General features: G+C 34.5%; 1 protein-coding gene across 8 annotated transcripts in view; it reads right to left on the reverse strand.

The window, feature by feature from the left end:
- CCSER1 (coiled-coil serine rich protein 1) overlaps window positions 1–22,493 on the reverse strand; it is a 1,413,823-nt gene that overhangs the window by 589,165 nt on the left and 802,165 nt on the right. For 2 of the 8 annotated variants that reach the window (XM_037020170.2, XM_073237299.1), the window contains one exon: window positions 3,550–15,421. The exons of 5 other annotated variants lie outside the window; for them this stretch is intronic. In XM_037020170.2, coding sequence (XP_036876065.1) covers window positions 15,362–15,421 — 60 coding nt within the window. In that variant the 3' untranslated portion in view covers window positions 3,550–15,361. Of the gene's footprint in view, window positions 1–3,549; window positions 15,422–22,493 lie in introns of those variants that run through there. One more of the 8 variants, XR_012131655.1, reaches the window with a different exon arrangement.

The following is a 22,493-nucleotide window of genomic DNA, read 5'->3' on the forward strand; positions in this document are numbered from 1 at the left end:
TTATTTCTCCCATTGACTGATTTCAGGTTCAGAGATATTTTGCCCCAAGATTTTCCTCTGGAGTTACAACTAGGCACTTTATATTCAATATAATACATAATGAGTTGTATATTACAACTGAAAAAGGAAAACAAAGAAAGAATACACTCTATTCCATTAGCTGAATTGATAATTGCCCCAGATGGATTAAATCTATATAAATAGAAATTGGAAACAAAGAATAAAACAAATATTTATTAAATTTTAAATATATTACATTTAAATGACTGGCTTTTCCTTTTTGCAGTGTATTATAGCATATCTGCAGAAAAATGTTTAAGGAATTCTACTTTATTCACCAGCTGAATCATGAAATTCTTGACTTTCAAATACTGAAACTACAAGAGAGGGAAATTTAAAAAACAAATATTTCAACTGCATCAAAGTGAATAAAAAGCATATGAAAATCTTATTTATTTATGTAACTATTTTTATTTTGGTAACATTAATATGCAATAACATGAGCAACATTGTGGTTACTACACTGCACCCATTATCAAGTCCCCACCACATACCCCTTTACAGTCACTGTCCATCAGCGTAGTAAGATGCTATAGAGCCATTACTTGCCTTCTCTGTGCTATACTGCCTTCCCCATGTCCCCACTGCCCCACATTATGTGTGCTAATCATAATGCCCCTTATTTCCCTTTTCCCTTTCTTCCCACCCCAGTCTCTTTCCCTTTGGCAACTATTAGTCCATTATTGGGTTCTGTGAGTCTGCTGCTGTTTTGTTCCTTAAGTTTTTGCTTTATTCTTATGCTCCACAGATGAGGGAAATCATTAGGTACTTGTCTTTCTCTGCCTGACTTATTTCATGAACATAATACCCTCTAGCTCCATCCATGCTGTTGCAAATGGTAGGAATTGTTTTCTTCTTATAGCTGAATAATATTTCATTGTGCATATGTACCACACCTTCTTTATTCATTCATCTATTGATGGACACTTAGGTTGCTTCCATTTATTGGCTATTGTAAATAGTGCTGCGATAAACATAGGGGTGCATATGTCTTTTTCAAACTGGGCTGCTGCATTCTTAGGGTAAATTCCTACAAGTGGGATTCCTGGGTCAAATGGTATTTCTATTTTGAGCTTTTTGAGGAACCTCCATACTGCTTTCCACAATGGCTGAACTAATTTGTATTCCCACCAGCAGTGTAGGAGGGTTCCCTTTTCAACACATCCTCACCAGCATTTGTTGTTCCTAGTTTTTCGATGTTGGCCACACTAACTGGTGTGAAGTGATATCTCATTTTGGTTCTAATGTGCATTTCCCTGACAATTAGTGATGTGGAGCATCTTTTCATATGCCTGTAGGCCATCTGAATTTCTTCTTTGAAGAAGTGTCTGTTCATATCCTCCACCCACTTCTTAATAGGGATATTTGCTAGTTGGGTCTTGAGGCATGTGAGTTCTTTACATATTTTGAATGTTAACCCCTTGTCAGACATATCATTTACACCATCTGCTGATGGTGTCCTTTGCTGTAGAGAAGGCGTTTTAGCATGATGTAGTCCCATTTGTTCATTTTTAATTTTGTTTCCCTTGCCCAAGGAGATGCATTCAGTAAAATGTTGCTCATGTTTATATTTAAGAGATTTTTGCCTATGTATTCTTCTAAGAGTTTTATGGTTTCATGACTTACATTGAGGTCTTTGATGTATTTTCAGTTTACTTTTGTCTATGGTTTTAGACAACCCAGTTTCATTCTCTTGCATGTAGCTGTCCAGTTTTGCCAACATAAGTTGCTGAAGAGGCTGTTATTTCCCAATTGTATATCCATGGCTACTTTATCATGTATTAAATGACAATATATGTTTGGGTTTATATTTGTGCTCTTTAGTCTGTTCCATTGGATTATGGGTCTTTTCTAGCACCAGTACCAAATTGTCTTGATTACTGTAACTTTGTAGTAGAGCTTGAAGTCAGGGAGTATAATCCGCCCCCATCCCCACCCCCAACTTTATTCTTCCTTCTCAGGATTCCTTGGGCTATTTGGGGTCTTTTGTGGTTCATATGAATTTTAGAATTATTTGCTTTAGTTTGTTGAAGAATGCTGTTGGTATTTTGATAGTGACTGCATTGAATTTGTAGAATGCTATAGGCAGGATGGCCATTTTGACAATAATAATTCTTCCTATCCGTAAGCATGGGATGAGTTTCCATTTATTAGTATATACCTGAATTTCTTTCATGAGTGTCTTGTAGTTTTCAGGGTATAGATCATTCACTTCCTTGGTTAGGTTTATTCCTAGGTATTTTATTACTTTTGATACAATTGTGAATGGAATTGTTTTCCTGATTTCTCTTTGTGTTAGTTCATCATTAATGTATAGGAATGCAACAGATTTCCGTGTATTAATTTTGTACCCTGCAACTTTGCTGAATTCAGCTATTAGTTCTAGTAGTTTGGAGGGAATTCTTTAGCGATTTTTTATGTACAATATATCATCTGCAAAAAGGGACAGTTTGACTCCTTCATTGACAATCTGGGAGTCTTTTATTTCTTTATGTTGTCTGATTGCCATGCCTAGGACCTCCAGAACTGAGTTGAATAAAAGTGGGGAGAGTGGGCATCCTGGTCTTGTTCCCAGTCTTAAAGGAAAAGCTTTCAGCTTCTCACTGTTAAGTATAATGTTGGCTGTGGGTTTGTCATATATGGCTTTTATTATGTTGAGGTACTTGCCATCTATACCATTTTGTTGAGAGTTTTATCATGAATGGATGTTGAATTTTGTCAAATGCTTTTTTAGCATCTTTGGTGATGATCATGTGGTTTTTGTCCTTCTTTTTGTTGATGTGGTGGATGATGTTGATGGATTTTTTAATATTTTACCATCCTGGCATCCCTTGAATAAATCCCACTTGATCATGATGGATGATCTTTTTGATGTATATTTGAATTTGGATTGCTAATATTTTGTTGTATATTTTTGCATCTTTCAGGGATATTGGTCTGTAATGTTCTTTTTTTTTGTGGTGTCTTTGTCTGGTTTTGGTATTAGAGTGATGCTGGTGTCATAGAATGAGTTTGGGAATATTCCCTCCTCTTCTACTTTTTGTAAAACTTTAAGAAGGATGGGTATTAGGTCTACACTTAATGTTTTATAAAATTCAGCAGTGAAACCTTCAAGTGCAAGTGTTTTGTTCTTAGGTAGTTTTTTGGTTACCAATTAGATTTCCTTGCTGGTAGTTGGTCTATTCAGATTCTCTGTTTCTTCCTGGGTGAGCCTTCGAAGGTTGTATTTTTCTAGAAAGTTGTCCATTTCTTCTAGGTTATCCAGTGTGTTAGCATATAATTTTTCATAGCATTCTCTCATAATTCTTTGTATTTCTGTGGTGTCCACAGTGATTTTTCCTTTCTCATTTCTGATTCTGTTTATGTGTAGAATCTCTTTTTTTCTTGATAAGTCTGGCTAGGGGGTTATTTATTTTGTTCATTTTCTTGAAGAACCAGCTCCTGATTTTATTGATTCTATTGTTTTATTCTTCTTGATTTTATTTCTTTCTTTAATCTTGATTATATCCCTCCTTCTACTGGCTTTGGGCCTAATTTGTGGTTCTTTTTCTAGTTTCATTAATTGTGAGTTTAGACTGTTCATTTAGGATTCTTCTTCTTTGCTGTGGTAGGCCTGTATTGCAATATACTTCCTCCTATCATGGCCTTTGCTGAGTCCCAGATTTTGCAGTGTTGAATCATTGTTGTCATTGGTCTCCATATATTGTTTGATCTGTGTTATTTGTTTATTGATCCATTGATTATTTAGGAGCATGTTATTAAGCCTCCAGGTGCTTGTGGGCTTTTTCATTTTCTTTGTGTTATTTATTTCTAGTTACATATCTTTGTGATCTGAGAAACTGGTTGGTACAATTTCACTCTTTTTGAATTTACTGGGGCTCTTTTTATGGCCTAGTATTTAATCTATTCTTATAAATATTCCATGTACACTTGAGAAGAATTGTATCCTGTTGCTGTTGGATGGAGTGTTCTGTAGATGTCAAGTTCGTCTGTTCTGATATGTTGTTCAGTGCCTCTGTCTCCTTACTTATTTTCTGTCTGGTTGATCTGTCCTTGGGAGTGTGTGGTATGTTGAAGTCTCCTAAAATGAATGCATTCATTCTATTTCCCCCTTTAATTCTGTTAGTACTTGTTTCACAAATATAAGTGATTCTGTGTTGGATGCATAGATATTCATAATAGTTATATCCTTTCATTGGACTGACCCCTTTATCATTATGTAATGTCCTTCATTGTCTCTTTTGACTTTCTTGTTTCAAAGTTTATTTTTGTCTGATACAAGTACTGCAACTCCTGCTATTTTCTCCCTATTAGTTGCATGAAGTATCTTTTACCATCCCTTTACTTTCAGGCTGTTTATGTCTTTGGGTTTGAAGTGAGTCTCTTATAGGTAGCATATAGACAGTTATTGTTTTTTTATAGATTCAGTGACTCAGTGCCTTTTGATTAGTGCATTCAGACCATTTACAATTAGGGTGATTATTGATAGGTATGTACTTATTGCCATTGCAGGCTTTAGATTCGTGGTTACCAAAGGTTCAAGGGTAATCCCCTAACAGTCTAATTTTACTCACTTACTATGCTATCATAAACATAACCTAAATTTTTTTTCCTCCTCCATTCTTTATATATTAGTTATCATATTCTGTACTCTTTGTCTATCCCTTGATTGACTTTGGGGATAGTTGATTTGATTTTGCATCTGCTTAGTAATTAATTGTTCTCCTTTTCTGCTGTGGTTTTATTTCCCCTGGTGACAGTTATTTAGCCTAAGGAATACTTCCATCTAAAGCAGTCCCTCCAAAATGCACTGTAAAGGTGGTTTGTGGGAGGTAACTTCTCTCACCTTTTGCTTATCTGAAAATTGTTTAATCCCTCCTTCAAATTTAAATGATAATCTTGCTGGGCAGAGCATTCTTGGTTTGAGGTTCTTCTATTTCATTGTATTAAGTATACCATACCACTCCCTTCTGGTCTGTAAAGTTTCTGTGGGAATTCTGATGATAGCCTGATGGGTTTTCCTTTGTATGTGATCTTTTTTCTCTCTCTAGCTGCTTTTAAAAGTCTGTCCTTATCCTTGATCTTTGCCATTTTAATTATTACATGTCTTGGTGTTGTCTTCCTTGTGTCCCTTGTGTTGGGAGATCTGTGAACCTCCATGGCCAGAGATACTATATCCTTCCCTAGATTGGGGTAGTTTTCAGCAATTATGTCCTCAAAGACACTTTCTATCCCTTTTTCTCTCTCTTCTTCTTCTGGTACCCCTACAATGTGAATATTGTTCCCATAGGATTGGTCACACAGTTCTCTCAATATTCTTTCATTCTTTTTTCTCTCTGTGCCTCAGCTTCTTTGTATTCCTCTTCTCTAATTTCTATTACATTTACCATCTCTTCTACTCTATCTATTCTGTTTCTAAATATCTCCACTGTATGCTTCATTTCAGATATGGAATTTCTTAATGATTGAATCTCTGTTCTAAATTAGTCCCTGAGTTCTTGAATATTTTTTGTACCTCCATGAAAACGTTTATGATTTTTATTTTGAACCCTCTTTCAGGCAGATTGGTGAGTTCAGTTTCATTTGGTCCTTTTTCTGGTGTTTATGTGATTTTTGTTTGGACCAGGTACTTTTGACATTTCCTATATGTATATGGCACCTTCTAGTGCCCAGAAGCTCTAGTCTCTGGAGCTTCTCAGCCCCTAGAGATTGATGTTGGGGGTTGCAAAGGAGGGGCACTGGTGCCTGGGTGGAGGAAAGAGCTGTTGCCTACTTCCTGGCTCTAGTGCTTGTCTCCACTGTCAGAAGCAGTGAGCTGGCACACAGGTGTAAGCCTCTGTGCTTTGCATTTGTAGCTGTCGTAAGCGGGGCTTCCCTCTGGCTGGTCTCACTCCAGGTCAGGGAGTGCTGGTTTGTGAGATGGTCCTGGCAGGCCAGGAAGAAGGTGCAGCAGGTTGGATATCACAGTGAGGGGCTTCTGAGCTGAGTAGCCATCCAGGGGGATGGAGCGCCTGAAGCTCCTGAAAGTTCCCAACCTGCTGGGCAGAGTGTGCCCAGACAACCTTGTCCACCTATCCCTTCTCTGGCGCAGCAAGTTCCATGCAAACCCCTTCCCTTCAGCAGCCCTCTTGCTGTGAGGTAGTCTTTTAGACCACCCACCTTTCCTTTGTCCCAGAGCAGCTGGATGTGAATCCCTGTCCTCCACAAACAGCTGGAATCTCAGTCTCCCCAAGTATTCTGCCTGTCTTAGCTTTCCAACCCCAGTCATTTCTAGAGCACCATGAATGTATGTTTGTGCTCCCATAGCAGATCTCCAGGGCTGGGTGTTCAGCAGTCCTAGGCTTCCACCCTCTCCCTGCTCCATTTCTCTTCCTCCTGCCAGTTAGCTGGTGTGGGGGAATGGCTTGGGTCCCACCACATCACACTTTGGTATATTACCCTGTTTCGTGAGGTCTGCTCTGTTCTCCAGGTGTATTCAGTCTGGTTCAGCTTTCTTTCCTGTTGCTCTTTTAGGATTAGTTGTATTAACTATATTTTCATAATAGATGTGGTTTGGGGAGGAGTTCTCTCTCTCTCACCTCTTACACTGCCATCTTGAATCACTCTCTCCTTTGAATAAACTTAACCAAGAAAAACTTGTACTCTAAAAACTATAAGACACTAATAAAAGAAACTGAAGACACAAATAAATGGGAAGATATGCTGTGCTCATGGATTGGAAGAATTAATATTGTTAAAAGGTCAATACTACCCAAGGCAACCTACAGATTCAGTACAATCCCTGTCAAAATATCAATGGTATTTTTCATACAACTATAACAAATTTGTAGAAACTACGAAAGACTGCAAATAACCAAAGCAATCTTGAGAAAGAACAACAAAGCTGGAGGCATCACACTCCTAGATTTCAAACTATACCATGAGTTATAATAATCAAGAGTATTGGAACTGCACAAAAATATACACACAGATTAATGGAACAGAATAAAGAACAAAGAAAAACCCACACTTACATGGTCACTTAATCTATAACAAAGGGCACAAGAACACACATGGGGTAAAATAAGTCTCTTTCAAAAATGGTGTTGGGACAACTACAGGCAAAAGAATGAAACTGGACCACTTTATTACACTATATACAAAAATAAACTCAAAGTAGATTAACGATTTAAAGCAGCCTGATACCATAAAAATCCTAGAAGAAAACTGGCAATTATCTCTTTGACACTGGTCTTAGAGAAACTGTTTTGGACTTTTCTTCTCAGGCAAGGGCAACAAAAGCAAAAATAAGCATGTGGGACTACATCCAGCTATAAAGTTTTCACACAGAGAAGGAAACCATCAACAAAAAATAAAATGGAAAGAAGATATTTGAAGTGATATATTTAAAAAAGGGTTAACATTCAAAATCTATAATGAACTCACAGAACTCAGTATCAATATAACATCCCAATTAAAGAACATCAGAGGATCTGAATGCATGTAAAACAACAGAATGAACGTGCTTTTCAAGAGCACACAGAACATCAGGGATAGTTCCCATGTTAGGCCACAAGTCTCAATAAATTTAAGAAGACTGAAATCATATCAAGAATCTTTTCTTGCCGGGGGCCATGCTACTCAAGCTGTGTAGCAAAGCTCAGGCTGGAGGAGGACCCCCGCAAAGCAGGGGCCTTCGCAGCTGGCTCTCCATTACCCACTTTGAGTTTGTTTTTCTCCATTATACTATTGGTTTTGTCTTTGCTTGCATTGTTTCCAAGGGCTAAGCTAACCTTTGCTGAGCAGTGTGAAAAAGATGAGAACATAAACTTCCCAAAAGCTTTTCAGGACAGTGCTCCTGAAGAACAGAACACGCAGGGGCCAAATGGCAATCTTAGCATAAAGTACCGAAACCTGCTGTTAGTCAGTCAAACATTGACCACCCCATTTCCACAGAGAAAGCCCCCTTGTTTACAGTGCTATTGAAACTAGTGGTGGAATGTTTTCTAGAAATCGAGTTATGAGAGAATGTTGAGTGGAATAACCCTGTTGAGACTTAATTAATCATTTCATGTTTTCTTCCCTCTACTACTTCTATAGTTGTTTTTCTTCTTTCTTAATTACAGCCCTTTACTAGAATTTGTGCTTCACATGTGAAATTACCAAGTACCATAATTTTCCAGGAAGTAAAGATACCTCAAAACAAGTGCTGGGCATAGAAGCCACGGAGCATAAATCTGCAAAGAAGTGAAAAACTAACCTTTTCAAAGAATATTGCTTCTCTCTCACTTACCAGCTTTACATTTCCTTGTATGGCCCCGTAAGATGGCTGGTTAGCCACAGACAGGTAAGATTCCTCAAGGGAGGAACAACCTAAGAGAGGCACAGAGGGGCCATCAGGTGAGAAATTGGGAATCAACAGAGGAGAGGCTTAGAACCTCACCCCCCCAGTTTTGAGAGAAATCTTCTGCACCTGTGGGATGTTTTATTGCCCTTGTTCAGCTTGGATTAAGACCTGGTCTGTAGGCACAAACCTGATCTACACCTGCCTTCTTACAGTTCTAAATCATGCTTTCTATCTATATCTTGCATTTACCTACTACATTAACATTTTACTAGATTCACATATAAAGTATAAAAATCAAATTAATAATCATACATATTTGACATAATTGTTTATAGTATAAGGTTTGTAGTTAAAACAGAAACAGTTTCTATGATATGAATGCTCTTGCATTGTTCACCATGTAAGAACTTGTTTAGTCGCTGCAGTAGTGGAGTCATGGAAACCTGTGTAGCATATGTAAGGGAGATTTTGGTATCCACACAGAAGAAAGAGAAATGTAGATAAGAAGGGGAAATTTAGTTTGCTGTCTACTGTACCCTATAAAGGGGTATAAAGTGAAAATATTAGTTTATGATTTTAGATTGATTATAAATTTATTAAAGCCTCTAAGAATATTTTTGTGGGAAAGAATCCTAGCTAACTGTGGCCCTAGGTGACCTGTATTTCACCCTGAGCTGATAAGACTCCATAGTTGCTGCTACATACTGCACGCTCCTATGGTCACATGCACTTCTTAGAAACTGCGTTGCATAGAAATGTAAAACACAATAGAGTACATGTTGATAGGAAAAGTTTCGGTCAAGGAACAGAAAAACAATCACCTGTCTAACGCTTGACCAACCATGAATAGATTAGAAAAGAGAAGAAAGAAAAAAGCTTGCCTATACTTATTAACCAACTGCCTATACTAATTAATCATCAGAATAATAAAAAATAATCATATCCTTGTGCAAATGGTATAAATAAAGCTGTCAGCGGCACTTTGTCAAGAGACCACCTCCATCTGACTCCGTGTTTTGTCTCTCCATATGCCGACTCCGTCTCATCCTTTTGGGCTTCACACCCCCCGGCTGGAGCTGGACTCCAGCATTTTCTGACCATAATGGTGTAAAACTGGAAATTGATTACAAGAAAAAAAAAAACTTGCAAAAGACACAAACACCTGTAGGCTAACCAGCATGCTACTAAACAACCAATAAGACAATGACAAACTGAAAGAGGAAATACATTTATACTTTATACATGGAAAATATGAAAACAGAAACATAATGGTTCAAAATCTTTGGAATACCAAAAGAGCAGTTTTAAGAGGGAAGTTTATAGCAGTACAGGCCTTTCTCAAGAAACAGATATCTCAAACACACACACACACTGGAATACTACTCAGCCATAAAAAGATGAAACCTTGCAATTCACTACAAAGTGGATGGACCTGGGGATATTTTGCTAAATGAAATAAGACAAAAAGATCCCATATTACCACATGATTTCACTTATATGTGGAATTTAAAAACCAAAACCAAAACCAAAATAGACATAGACACAGAGAACTGATGGTTGCCAGAGGGGAGGTGGATGTATGAAATAGGTAAGAGGATTAAGAGGTACAATCTTCCAGTTAGAGAATAAATAAGACACAGGGATGTAGTACACTTAGGGAATGTTGTCAGTAGTAAGGTACAACTTTGTATAGTGACAGATGCTACCTAGACTTAACTGTGGTGACCATTTCATAATGTATATAAATATCAAATAACTGTACACCTGAAGCCAACATAATATTGTATGTCAATTATTTTCAATAAAAATACTTTTTATAGAAAATAAAATGAGCCACTTTCTTTATGTTGCTGGTTTTTCTCTGAAAAAAAAAAATATTCTTGAGAGCTTGCCTTAAGTGAAATATAAAGGAGACAGAAAGATCAACTCTAAAAAAAAACAATCTCTATCTCTTGCTACAAACTATGTTTTGAAACATTCAAAACATAGAATAGAAAGAAAAATAACTATAATCTTGGTCAAATAAAGTTTTTCTTATGAAATATTTTCTCTACGACTGAAGCAAAGTGAAAAATCCAGGACACTGAGTTCACCATTCCATTCGAATAGAGCATCATCTCATATTAAATGGTGGAAAGGTAACAGGTGGGGAAGAGGAGTTAAAGCAACTAACTTTTCTCCAAGGGAGGAAAAGAAGGGAGGCAACATCATCTACTCTTCCTGTCAACATGAAAACTAGATCTCCAGGGAAATAAAATATATTTGCTAGAAGGAGGTCCTTATCTATGGAAACTTTAATAGCTTATACATTAAGTCTTACATTCCGACAACAAAGCAAAGGAAAAAGATAATATATGTGTTTATGCTTATATATAAGTTTTTGCTCATATTTCCAAAGCTGAAATGGATAAGGTAGTTTTCAAGAGACTAGTCATCAATTTTCAGGATCCTATTCTACAAATTCATGTGACTATAACCAAATAGCAATCAGATGATAGAGGTCTCCAGCAACATAAATCGTAGGGTAAAGTTGTAGAAAAACTGCACTAGTAATATAAATTAATCCCTACATCTACAATAGCACAGTCATTTCTTGAAACATACACAAACCATGATGTAAAGAAAATTAAAACCTGTGTAGCATATTTATTGCCTAATGAAGTTACTTGTCCTTTCAAGTTCACTTTGCTATTCATAGTGAAAAGATGTACACATAAATCTCTTTCCAGGTCAGAAATCTTGTCAGCTTTATGAAGAAGAAACTTCTATGAAGAGTCTGAGAAGGAAGGCATGACACTTACTCACTTCCCCTGATTCTTATGTTCAAAATTTATTAGTGCAGAAGCCTTCCTGATTGTTCATCAAAGTTAAGTTACTACAGACACAAGGGAGCACTTCCTTCATCCCTTGAATCTTATATTGAAAAAACTCTGAAACTTAAAATAAATCTTGGAGCAAAGTATGGCAAGAATCATCTCACCTTTGATGCAATAGTTGTTTCTCTGCATCAGAATCCACTTGCCCTCATTTGTTATTGCTCTTCCCCAGAGTTAGAAGACTCTTTCCCTAGGAAGGCTCATGTTGACTACAAATTTCCTCCTCCTCCAAGTTCCTTTTGTTAAAAGATAACTTTAAAATGAAAGTTTCTTCACTTCATGTGTGTGTGTGTGTGTGTGTGTGTGTGTGTGTGTGTTGTGAAGTGAGTAAAGGAAATCTCACTTAAAATGGAGTTGGGAAACCTTGAAGGGGAAGGAAAGTAATTTTTATCTTGACAAGGGAAGAATTTCACCTCCTGCTTTCAAGAAGGAAGTTCTCTTCGCATCCCAGCAGCAATGCTAACCAGCCACTCCTGGCAGCCAGTGAGAAACCTCCACAACTGCAAATCCTCCACAACTGAAAACTGTTGTTCTTCAATGAACTTTTGTTCAAAACAATCTTCCTCAGCTTCCCTCTGTCTCTTCGGACTTGCCAGTGCTTGCCAGTTTGTTTGGCCCAGTTTGCAATTCCTCTGCTGTTCCCAAATACATTCATTTTGCTAGTAAAATAATTGGTTATTTTACTTCTAAGCTTGACATTAAAAACTGACCATGCTTATAAATTAAGGATGCAGTGAATGACTTTCAGCTATTAGGAACAGTCCTCAGAAAATATTTCTTTATTTGAGCCTCCTGTTCATCAATCTCTTGCATTCACATCAACATACAGCCAAGACGAAAACAAAGTGGAAAAAAGCTTTTACAAGATAGAGGTAAAAGAATACCCAATAGATATGTTCAGAATATTTGGTTAGGGATAAAAAATTAATTTTCCCCATTTTACAGCCTATCCTATTCTTCTCCATCATAGTTGGCCGTAAAAACTTACTATGCAACTTTGGATATTCAAAAGACATCACTTGGAAAGCATAGGATATTCTAACAGTTCTGAATGCTTACAAATATCAAGAATAACAGTTCTTTTCAAAAGAGAATATATCAATCTATCACTGACATGTGGATTTGTTTCAAGCACATATCAAGTGAAATTGACATACATTTGAAAATCTTTAAGTATTATAGATTTTTTCTTAAGGTGCCAGCATATCATAACAGTGATTACAATTACCAAAAAATGGTAAGACAGATTATTTAGAATACTATACAAAAAAAATTAAAATAGAAAACTATTAAGTTAGACAGACCTGTAAGGACAAATACACACAAAATACATCATGAAAAGCAGACCTTTGTTAAATTTGGACATTCCTGCCTCTAGCAGCAAGTTAAATGTGAAAAAAGTACATTTTGTTTTTGAAATAAATAAATATTTAAAGCATTATCAAATTTAGGTAATTATAAAAAATGACACAATTTTGAAAGGAAGTTTTTATGTGTATCATGAAATCATATATGTATAATAATATATATTTATTTAAAGCCTTTAAAAAGAGTCATTTAAAACACAACTATGTCATAAATCTAACCAAGAATAATAAATTGCCTGTATTGAAAAATATAATAAGAATATTTAACATGCATATATTTCAAGGCATGGCAAATTTTCATAATGATTTAATATGTGTTAATAACTGCTAAAATATCTAGCAAAAGTATCCACAATTTTTCTTCCAAGTACTTCTCTATATTTGAATACATAATTCTATTAAAAAATTATTTCCCTAGCTCATATTACACATCTTAGACAAGCATTCACATAGTAAATCTTATCATTACATTTATCCCTAGTCTATAAGGCAGATTTTAATGATATTCAACCTTTAATAATATACAATGCACATATAACACACAATTATATATATTTGCATACACAAGCCATGTATAATCATGCAATCCACCAGCATTCTGAAATTAGAGAGGCAAATAAAATACTGACTTTTGATTTAGAACACCTGAGCACAATCTGACTTTGATGCTTATTAGGAAAGTTACATGAGCCTGAGAAAGTCACTCAATATCTTCAAATTTCACTTTATTAGGAAAATGAATATAATTAGGCTTGTCCATCTCTTTTTTTGAGTTAGTGACTGTCATTATTTCAGACAAACGTGTAGGTGCAGAAGTAAAGCACAGTGTTTCCTTTCATCAATAAACACTGATTTTGCACTATTTGTAACTGTCAGATATATTCTGATACTCTCTGTCTCTCCCTAATGGAACAATTATCAGCCTTCGTTTTGTTACACCTTGGAATACTGTACACTAATTACAATGGTTCTTACTTTTCTAAAAGCAATAACCACCCCATAAATCTGTATTTTTAATTCAATTTTAATGTAATGAAATATAACATATTAATAGTTAAATGTTCAAATTACACTGTAAACACTGGGAAAGTCTGAATGTTTCCCCCCTGAGTTAAATTATTAATTTATAAACAAGTTTATTGATGCATATTCAGCCCAAGTTAAAAAAAAAGAAAGAAAGAAAGAAAGAAAGAAAGGATTTAAAAAAAAAGACTTCTCAGGAAGCATCGCTGAAATATCTTACTGGTGTTAAAGAGCAATCATGAAAATGTACCATGAAATTGTACCGTTTGAGGGAGGCCATGTTTTTTGTCTACATTGACAGGTTCTGCTACATTGCTTTTGAGGAAGAAAGCACTTTTGTTGACTTAATCTAGTTGCTAATACAAGTTTTATTTTGTTGTTTTTACTTTGCATTATTGCCAATATATTTTTAATTGAATTCTTTCTTCTTTAAAATGATATTGACCATTCAAGTTGATAAAAATTTTTACCAGGGGAATGCTTTATTGTAAGGGATGGACTTCTTATATTATGTACATTTAAAGTTTCCAAATACAAATAAGATAATAAAAAGAAAGAGATAAGAATAGGGTAACAGAATAAACTGGAAAAGTGTTAAGAGAAACAATGTTTGTGTATCTTAGATCATAAAAGGATGCTTTAAGGGGCAAAGTCAACAGGACATATACAATGTTTTCATATAAATAAACAGTTTAAATGCCAAGGTTGAAACCCAACATTTGTTCATATATTATATAATGACTCAAATAATTTTTAAAAAATCACACATTTCTGAATGATACTACCACTAACCTTGATGATTTAATTGCCTGTTTACTAAATATGGAAAATTCAGTTAAAGCTGCTTCCCTATCCTTAACTCTGTGGTTCTTCTTGTGTCTTGCTCCCTACCCACAACAGTGAACCACCCTCTAGGCTCTGTCACTTATCCTTACAATAAACTACAACATCTGCTATCAACTACAACATTCCAGAGTGCTCTGTCACCACCTGGTCATTGGTAATTAAAGTGAACTACTACAGAAAGGCAATATACAGGAAAACATGGAAATCAGGCAGCAATGCCAAGTCCAGAACACAGGTTTTTGTTTACAAAACATTCAAGAAACTTTCCTCACTATGAGGTCAATATCCAATAAAGTTTCTTTACTTATTTAGAGCTAAAATAGGTTTGACCTTCTGTAGCTGGAATGAGACTTTATTACTTCATTTGAAGATATATCTGCTTTCATCTTTTGATCTTAATGCAGGGGAAAAGTAAGATAATTTAGTTCTTCAGTAGGAACTGTCCCTCTAGGATGGGACAAACTAGAAGCATTGTTTTCAAACATAAATAATGTGCACAGAATATGTAGTAAAATGAAAACTATAACCAGAGAGACAGATGAAATGGATGAGAAAGTTGAACAAAAAAGTACATGCTGCCAAGTGGAATATTACATTTTAGAATACAGAGATACTTTAAAAATAATAGCTTCTATTTTTGTTTTTAAAATACAATCAGAATAAGTTAGGAATATGTCAGATGAATCTTCACCAAGATTTATGAATTGTATAAAAATGTAAAAAGTGAAATATTTGGAAAGGAAACATTTCTATATTACATATTCTAATACCTAACATATGAAATGATATGAAGTTGATTTTATTCAATATTTAACACATCACAGATTTGTGATACATTTCTTATGGTCAAATAATGCTTCAACCTAGGTTGAAATATGTACTGTTTTAAATAAACCTTCAGTGCATATAGGATTCCACAGGGCCTTGAAAAGAAGAAAACAAAAATAAATAAATGAACATTAAATTAATAAGATGAAATGAAAATTTATCATGAAGACATAAAATGTTTAAACACTTAAAAAATGAAACCACACAGACTGACATAAACTTGTTCTATTTGTGAGTTTCCAAATCAAAGTTCCTACTAAAATTTATTAAAATATTTATATGTTTAAAGCCTTCCAACATCCAACTATGTACACTTTACCAACAAACATCACTTGAAAAAGGACAGTCAGCAAAATTTTAGTACTTTCTTGGTTTTGTAAGTTGAGTAAAAAAAAAAAGTTTTACTTAACTCTATGAATTCCTCTAAAAAACTTCAAGCAAATTAAATAATTAGGTAATAGGTAAGTCTCATGTGGCTCTGATATTTTTGTAAACCATAGTCACCATCCAAGGTCCTAAATTCAAAGCCCCAACAGAATTTTGTTAATATGCAGCAATTATCTTTAAATATCTAAACTTCATTGCAGTTTTAAGTATAGGAAACTAAAACATTTCAAAATCTTTCAGCTTTAAAAAAAGCAACTCAATTGTGTAGATTATATCTATAAAGCGAAGTATAGAATCTAAGAGGTGTAGAATATGGCATCTTCTCCCAAGGGATGTGAAATTTAGCTGGGGAGATCAAAATGAATGTAGAAAAGATGAGCCATACTACAAGATGATAGGTTATACATCAATGTACAGAAAATGTGTGTGTGTGTGTGTGTGTGTGTGAATATATAGAAATGAAAGCTATGTATAGTATTCACAACTATAAGATAATAGGTTATACAGGATTTGTAACTGCTGAAATAGTTCTGTGGAAAGAAAGATTACTCCCAGTTGGGGTGATCAAACCAAGGACAAAAGATTAGAGCTTGGCCCAAAAAGAGAGAGAGATAATTGGCGATGGGTATTCCAGATAAAATGGTTAAAAACAAAGCAAAGAGAACAAATGGAAACACTAAACAACAGAGACAAGAAATAACCATTTGTGTTGGAGCAGTTTAAGTGGAACAAAAGGTTTATGTTTGGGAATAGCAGGAGCTAAAACTGCATATGTAAGGAAAGGCATAATTTGTTTTTTAAGCAGCTACAGATGCTGGTTTGAGAAATGTGAATTTTGTCCTTTAAGTCTTAGTGAGAAAAATTGACTTAGAGTAGAAATACAACATATTGTAAGCTGTGTTCATTTATTATCAGATTTTTCTGCAGTGCTATGTAGATTTGAATGTGTAAAGCCTATAAGCAGAAAGACAAGACGAAAACCAACTCGAGGAGGTTCTGGAACAGTAAGCAGCATGGGGAGGTGACTGCTCTTCATAACCTGATTTCCCCTTCAAGATGCTTTTTCCAGTTTTGTGAACAGTCAACCTGTCATTTAAGTTACAGCTGAAAGGCACAGTCCTCAAAAAGGTCTTTCCTGATGAGTCTCTTTTAGGCATAAGCCCTTCTCTTCAGCTGATCTCTTAATCTTACCTTTCTGCTATTTGATATCATGGCTCTTATCACTGCATGAAGTTCTCTTGTTTATTTCTATCATTTCTTGATAGGTTGAATATGTTCACAGACACAAATGTCACTAAAATATATGCTACTAACATTTATTTTACCATAAAAGCTTATGATATTCTGGTACAAAATGTCCCAATACTTCCCTGTCATTTTTAGCTAGTAAAATACAAAAAGGATGGCAGGGAAATATTAAAGCTCAACTAATGAGAATAAATGGTTCCCCATGATTACTCTGTAGGGATAATAATAATTTGAGAAAAATGATTATTTTTCTATGATTAGCCACTCAAGGTATATTGCAAAGTAAGAAAATCAGTTACAAAATAATCATCTTGGGCTTTAAAATATAATACATTCTATATATTGCCAAATTAGAAAAGAAAACCTCTAATAAATAATTACTTTTAATAGTTTTATTTTTAGAAGAAAATCCCATTTTATTTTGTATGGAAGTACTTGAAATTAAGAACACTGCACAAACATAATTTCATATTAATTGGAGTGCTGTTGCAGACTTCGCTTTTTTAAGTAATATATTTCCATACAAAATTACAAATTTATTACTAAAAAGGTACATGTTCATTGCAAAACATGAGAAAAATAGATTAGAAATATGGAAATAAAAAGCCATATTCCTGCCAACCAGAGATGATCACATCAACTTACATGTGTCCACTTTCACATTTTTTTTAACTAAAATGAGACCATACACTACATTCTGTTGTTGTTGTTTTTTAAGTTACTGTCCTTGCTTTCTTTTTAACAGGTAGTAAGTTATAACTTTCCATGTAGATATGTTTCATCTTATCTAATAGCTATCCTTATTCAAATTTCCTAAATGTCCTTCAAATATTTGTTGCTACTGAACTATTCCTGCCCAAGATTTTGTCCTAGAGCCTGCATCACGTCTGAATGTAATGGCATTTAAATCTTACTTCTAACTTTTTAAAATTAGAAATCCTTTCTATTTACTGGGGAAACTTCTAAGCTTACAGAAAAGTAGAAAAACTAATACCATTAATGCCTGCATAGCAATCATCCAAATTCAGTAATTGAGTTGCCATGTATTATATATATATTACATTTGTCATATTTCTTAGTCTCTTTAATCAAGATAATCCCCTAATTTTTAATGGCACTTTCCTTTTTAAGGGTAGCAGTCTGCTGTCTCAGAAATATTGCACATTTGCAATTTGTTTCATAATTGGCTCATGGTATTGTTTTGTTTTACATATCCATCCATCTCTCATGTTTCCCTGAAAGTAGTAAAAGCTCAAATTATTTTAGGTTAGATGATTCTGATTATTGCTTTAGACTATTTCAGTGGGCAGAGCTAGGAAATATTCTTTGGTAAATTGTGAGTTCATGTTGAATAATATTTCATTGCAGAACTGTACTGTATCTTCTTTATCCATTCACCTACTGATGGATACTTAGATTGCTTCCGTATCTTGGCTATTGTGAATAATGTGGCAATAAACATAGTGGTGCATATATCTTTTGAATCACGGATTTTTGTTTCCTTTGGGTAAATTCCTAGACATGGAATTACTGTATATTGGAAACTAACATAGATTGTAAATCAATGACACTTCAATAAAAAAAAAAACTGAGTTCATGTTGATAATTGCTTTTTGATGAATACATTATAGGACTTTTTTCCCTCCAACTTTCATTTTCATAGGTATATTTCTTCTTATCCTAAAATAGATTGGGTACTAGTAATATTTAATTAATTGAATCTTACCCTATACTAAGTAGCTCCCAAGCTATTATAAACTAATACAATTTTATTTAAGTTTTAGATTTTTTACAGTTCTCTTTTGTCCTTAGACTATACCCAACTAAGGATGTACAACCAGAGAATGGGTTCCAAATCATTTTATGGAAAAATATTTTTTTCTCTGTGGTTATACCAATTTGCTTTACAGTTTATGTCAAGCAGATTCTAACATATTTCAGTTTTCTTTTTTTTTATGTAAGCTAAATTAAAATATGTAGTCAAGAAAGTTTCACTTTGTCATCTCTTCCACCCTATTCTATATTTCTCTCTTGCTTCCCCCTCTTTTAGGTAATATTTTTATTATTCTTTTTTCTGTTATGTCCTACATTGTTCTGTTATGTAATACAAAAATATCACAAACATGCAATACTACCTGTTTCATACCTCAATTGTTTCACTCTTTATTTAGAGTAGAGATTATATCAGAACATAGCTATTTCCTCTTTTGGGGGGTGGGGGGGTTATAGCCCTCTATTTTGCTAATGAGCCATTATTAAACTGTCCCAAACTGTGCCCTACTGTGGGACATTAGTGCTGTTTTTGATCTTTAGTTATTACAAATGATGCCCATAAAGGAAAACCTAATGGGGCTTCTATGTGGCATACATGAATATGGCATACAATGTATGTTAAGGGTAAATTTCTAGAGACACATTCCTGAGTGGAAAATAAAAATCATATACAATTTTCTTAGTTTTTTTATTAATATTTTCTTTGATAAGGCCTTTTGCCATATGACAATGCAGTTCCATAAAAAGTTTTCTACACAATTTTAGAAAGAAATGTAAAAAAATGTTTAAAATGTTCCCATCATTGAATGATAGTCATTCAAATTATGACAAATTTGTATCAGACTAAAATTGTACCCATTATATTTGAAATACCAAAAATATATATAAGTACATATGTTTATGTATATGTAACATATAGATTATTTGTTTCTTTTTTACATATTAATTTACATGGAGAAAAAAGCTTTTTAAAAAGTAGAAAATACATACACTCCTATACCAAGTAATTTTTGTGTATTTTACAGTTTATATTATTATTCATTTTATATTTCTTAAGTCCCAATAGTGAGTCATTACTGATGTTCACTCAGAAAAGTTAAACCTTTCAGACTCAGGGTTTGTAGCAACTTTCCCATAAATCAAAAAAAAAAAAAACCAAAAAAAACAAAACTAAGGATTTTGGGGACAATATTTGAAAAAATTCTGTATTTCCAATTTTTTCTTAGGCTTAAAAATGAACAATTCATCTGATTCTGTAAGATCTTCCTATGCTGACAGATAGTAACCCCACTAGTGGTAGCGAGGATTTAATAAAATGGGTAACTTTTGAATCAGTGTTGTATACTTGAAACCAATATAAGATTGTATATCAATGATAGACACCTCATTAAGAAAAAAAGAACAACTCATCAACTTTTAGGTTATACTTTCCCAAATGCAAGAAAATACTTAATCTGTTTAGATTTTTTTTTTTCTGGAAATAACTACATTAGGCTATACTTTAAACAGTTTTTCCTCAAACTGGAAAATTAAGGCCAAATCAATAAATCCACTTTAAACACAAAACTCATAAAATGACAAATCTGAAGCAATTATGATATGTTAAGAATTATGACTTTTAAGTATTCTGAATTGCAAATTATACTCTTTTTGGTATAAATATTCTCTATGGTAATTCAGCTTTATAAATTTAAAATTTTAATTATCATCTTAACAATGTGGTATCACATAGAGTATATAATTGCTGGTATTCATGCTTCATGGAGCATGAGGTTAATGTTACATGTGGTTCTCTTTTAGGAAACTTTCTGTACTGTAATATTCTAAAAATTCCTATTCCTTTGCCTGTTTGGTATGATGCCAAACATTGAGGGAGCTTTTTCTTTTTTTTTTTTAGCTCTCAACAATTGTTTATAAGTCATAAAAACATTCCATATCATTACTTTGAAACACTTATAATCTAATAATTTAATGTATATTTTCTCCTTAAAATCATTACCAATTCTTTATTGGCAGAAGATATAAGCTAGTGAAGGGAAATGGAATTTGCTATCCATAAATATGCCTCTTTAACATGAGGATTATCTTGAGATAGTTATTTTTTTTAGAAATTACTGAAACAGGAAAAGCTCAGAAAAGCCAGTAAAAGTTTACTAAACTCTTTGTTTTATCCTGTTAGTCTGTCCTTTATTACGGGGGATGGGGGGTCTCAGCAAAGAACCTGGAAGGGTAGAGGGAACATTATTTTCACTCCCTTACATTTTGGTGACCCATGATGGGACCTGCTGAGGCTCCAGACTTGCTGTAGAGCCTATACATGGGATCCTGGAAAACGGGCAGAAACTGGCAAAGGGTAAGAATTCTTACCAAAGCCAGATATCCTGGATTGCTCTCTGTAGTACAGTCCCTTCCTTTCTAAATCAGGATTAGCAGGAGACAATATTTGTGTGAACTAGTTCATTGGTCAATAATTTTATTATAAGTACTTTTGGTTTGTATTGATCCTCTTTCCTCCTGAAAATAGTCATTGCTTTCTTTGTCTGTGCCTTTTGCATCATTTGTCGTAAGGAAGAAAGCTATAATCTAGATAAGATTTTTTTTGTCCGATTTTCAAATAGCTTCTTTTTGTTCTGATGAGGAACATCTCTCTAAGTTTGCATTTCAAAGAGGGGCTCTTAGATCCTAGAGAGGATGGGGTACAAGATTTATATCTCAAAGGCACAGAGAAAGGATGCCAAGGTTTCTCCAAAATGGAGTTTTGGGATATATTTGCCTATTAACAGAGGTCTATGTTTTTAAGAACTTAGTTTTGTGACCAGTGAGAATATCTGTCTTGTCTTCATAAGCTGGAAGATGCATCTAGTGACATGAATCTGGCAGACAGCCCAGTAGGTGGTGGCTCTGGGAAGCAGTGTTCTATTTGTCTGACCATGCCAGCTCTCAGTGGGATGGGAGGGTGTTATCATTAGGAATCCCAGTCAATTAGGGACCTATGTTGTCTCAATCACCATTGTGTTATTAGCACTGGAATAGTCTTCTTCCAGTAGTGCCTGCCCAGTTTAATATGTTAGTGGATCTGTGAATGGAGGTATCACACGTTCTCATGGGAAACCAGACACACAATATTCACTCCACCATTTTTACTACTTGTGGCAATGAAGCTCTTTGTATTTTTACGCTAACTTCAGGAGGGAATTTTCTTGATCTTGTGAGGACCACATCTTTTGTACCCTCTTTTGGGATGCCCTGACTACCACAGTCAAACCACAAAAGTCCTTACTGGTTGGGGTTGCTTTTGATATAAATATAAGATCCTACTTATCAATAGTCAGAAGATAGATCCTTTAATTTGGAAATACTTCTATATTTGAAAAAGTTTTTACAGAGCTCTCTTTCTAACCACTGTCCTGTTGGTACCTATAGAAATTGAAGAGTATGTAAAGCAGTATAATGGCTTGTGTTATAGACTTCTTTGACAAGATGAAATTACAAAGCCCAATTTACTTCCACTTTCAGAATATACCAAATTGAAAGAGCCTTTAGATCAGTAGACATTCATAACCCTTGACTGATGCCAAGGGGTGTTCTTCCCATCCAGGACTATACTGTAGTTATCAGGCAAACCAGACAGCCCCCAAGGGAAAACTCCCCTCACAGAAAAAAAAACAGATAACCAGAATTTCTCCAAGGCTCTTTTACAAATGATCCCTTTCAGGAAATGGATCAGCTGGAGGCTGATGTTCAGGGGCTGACAGAACC

Source organism: Manis javanica, chromosome 5 (assembly GCF_040802235.1).
Source record: "Manis javanica isolate MJ-LG chromosome 5, MJ_LKY, whole genome shotgun sequence".
Lineage (NCBI taxonomy): Eukaryota > Metazoa > Chordata > Mammalia > Pholidota > Manidae > Manis > Manis javanica.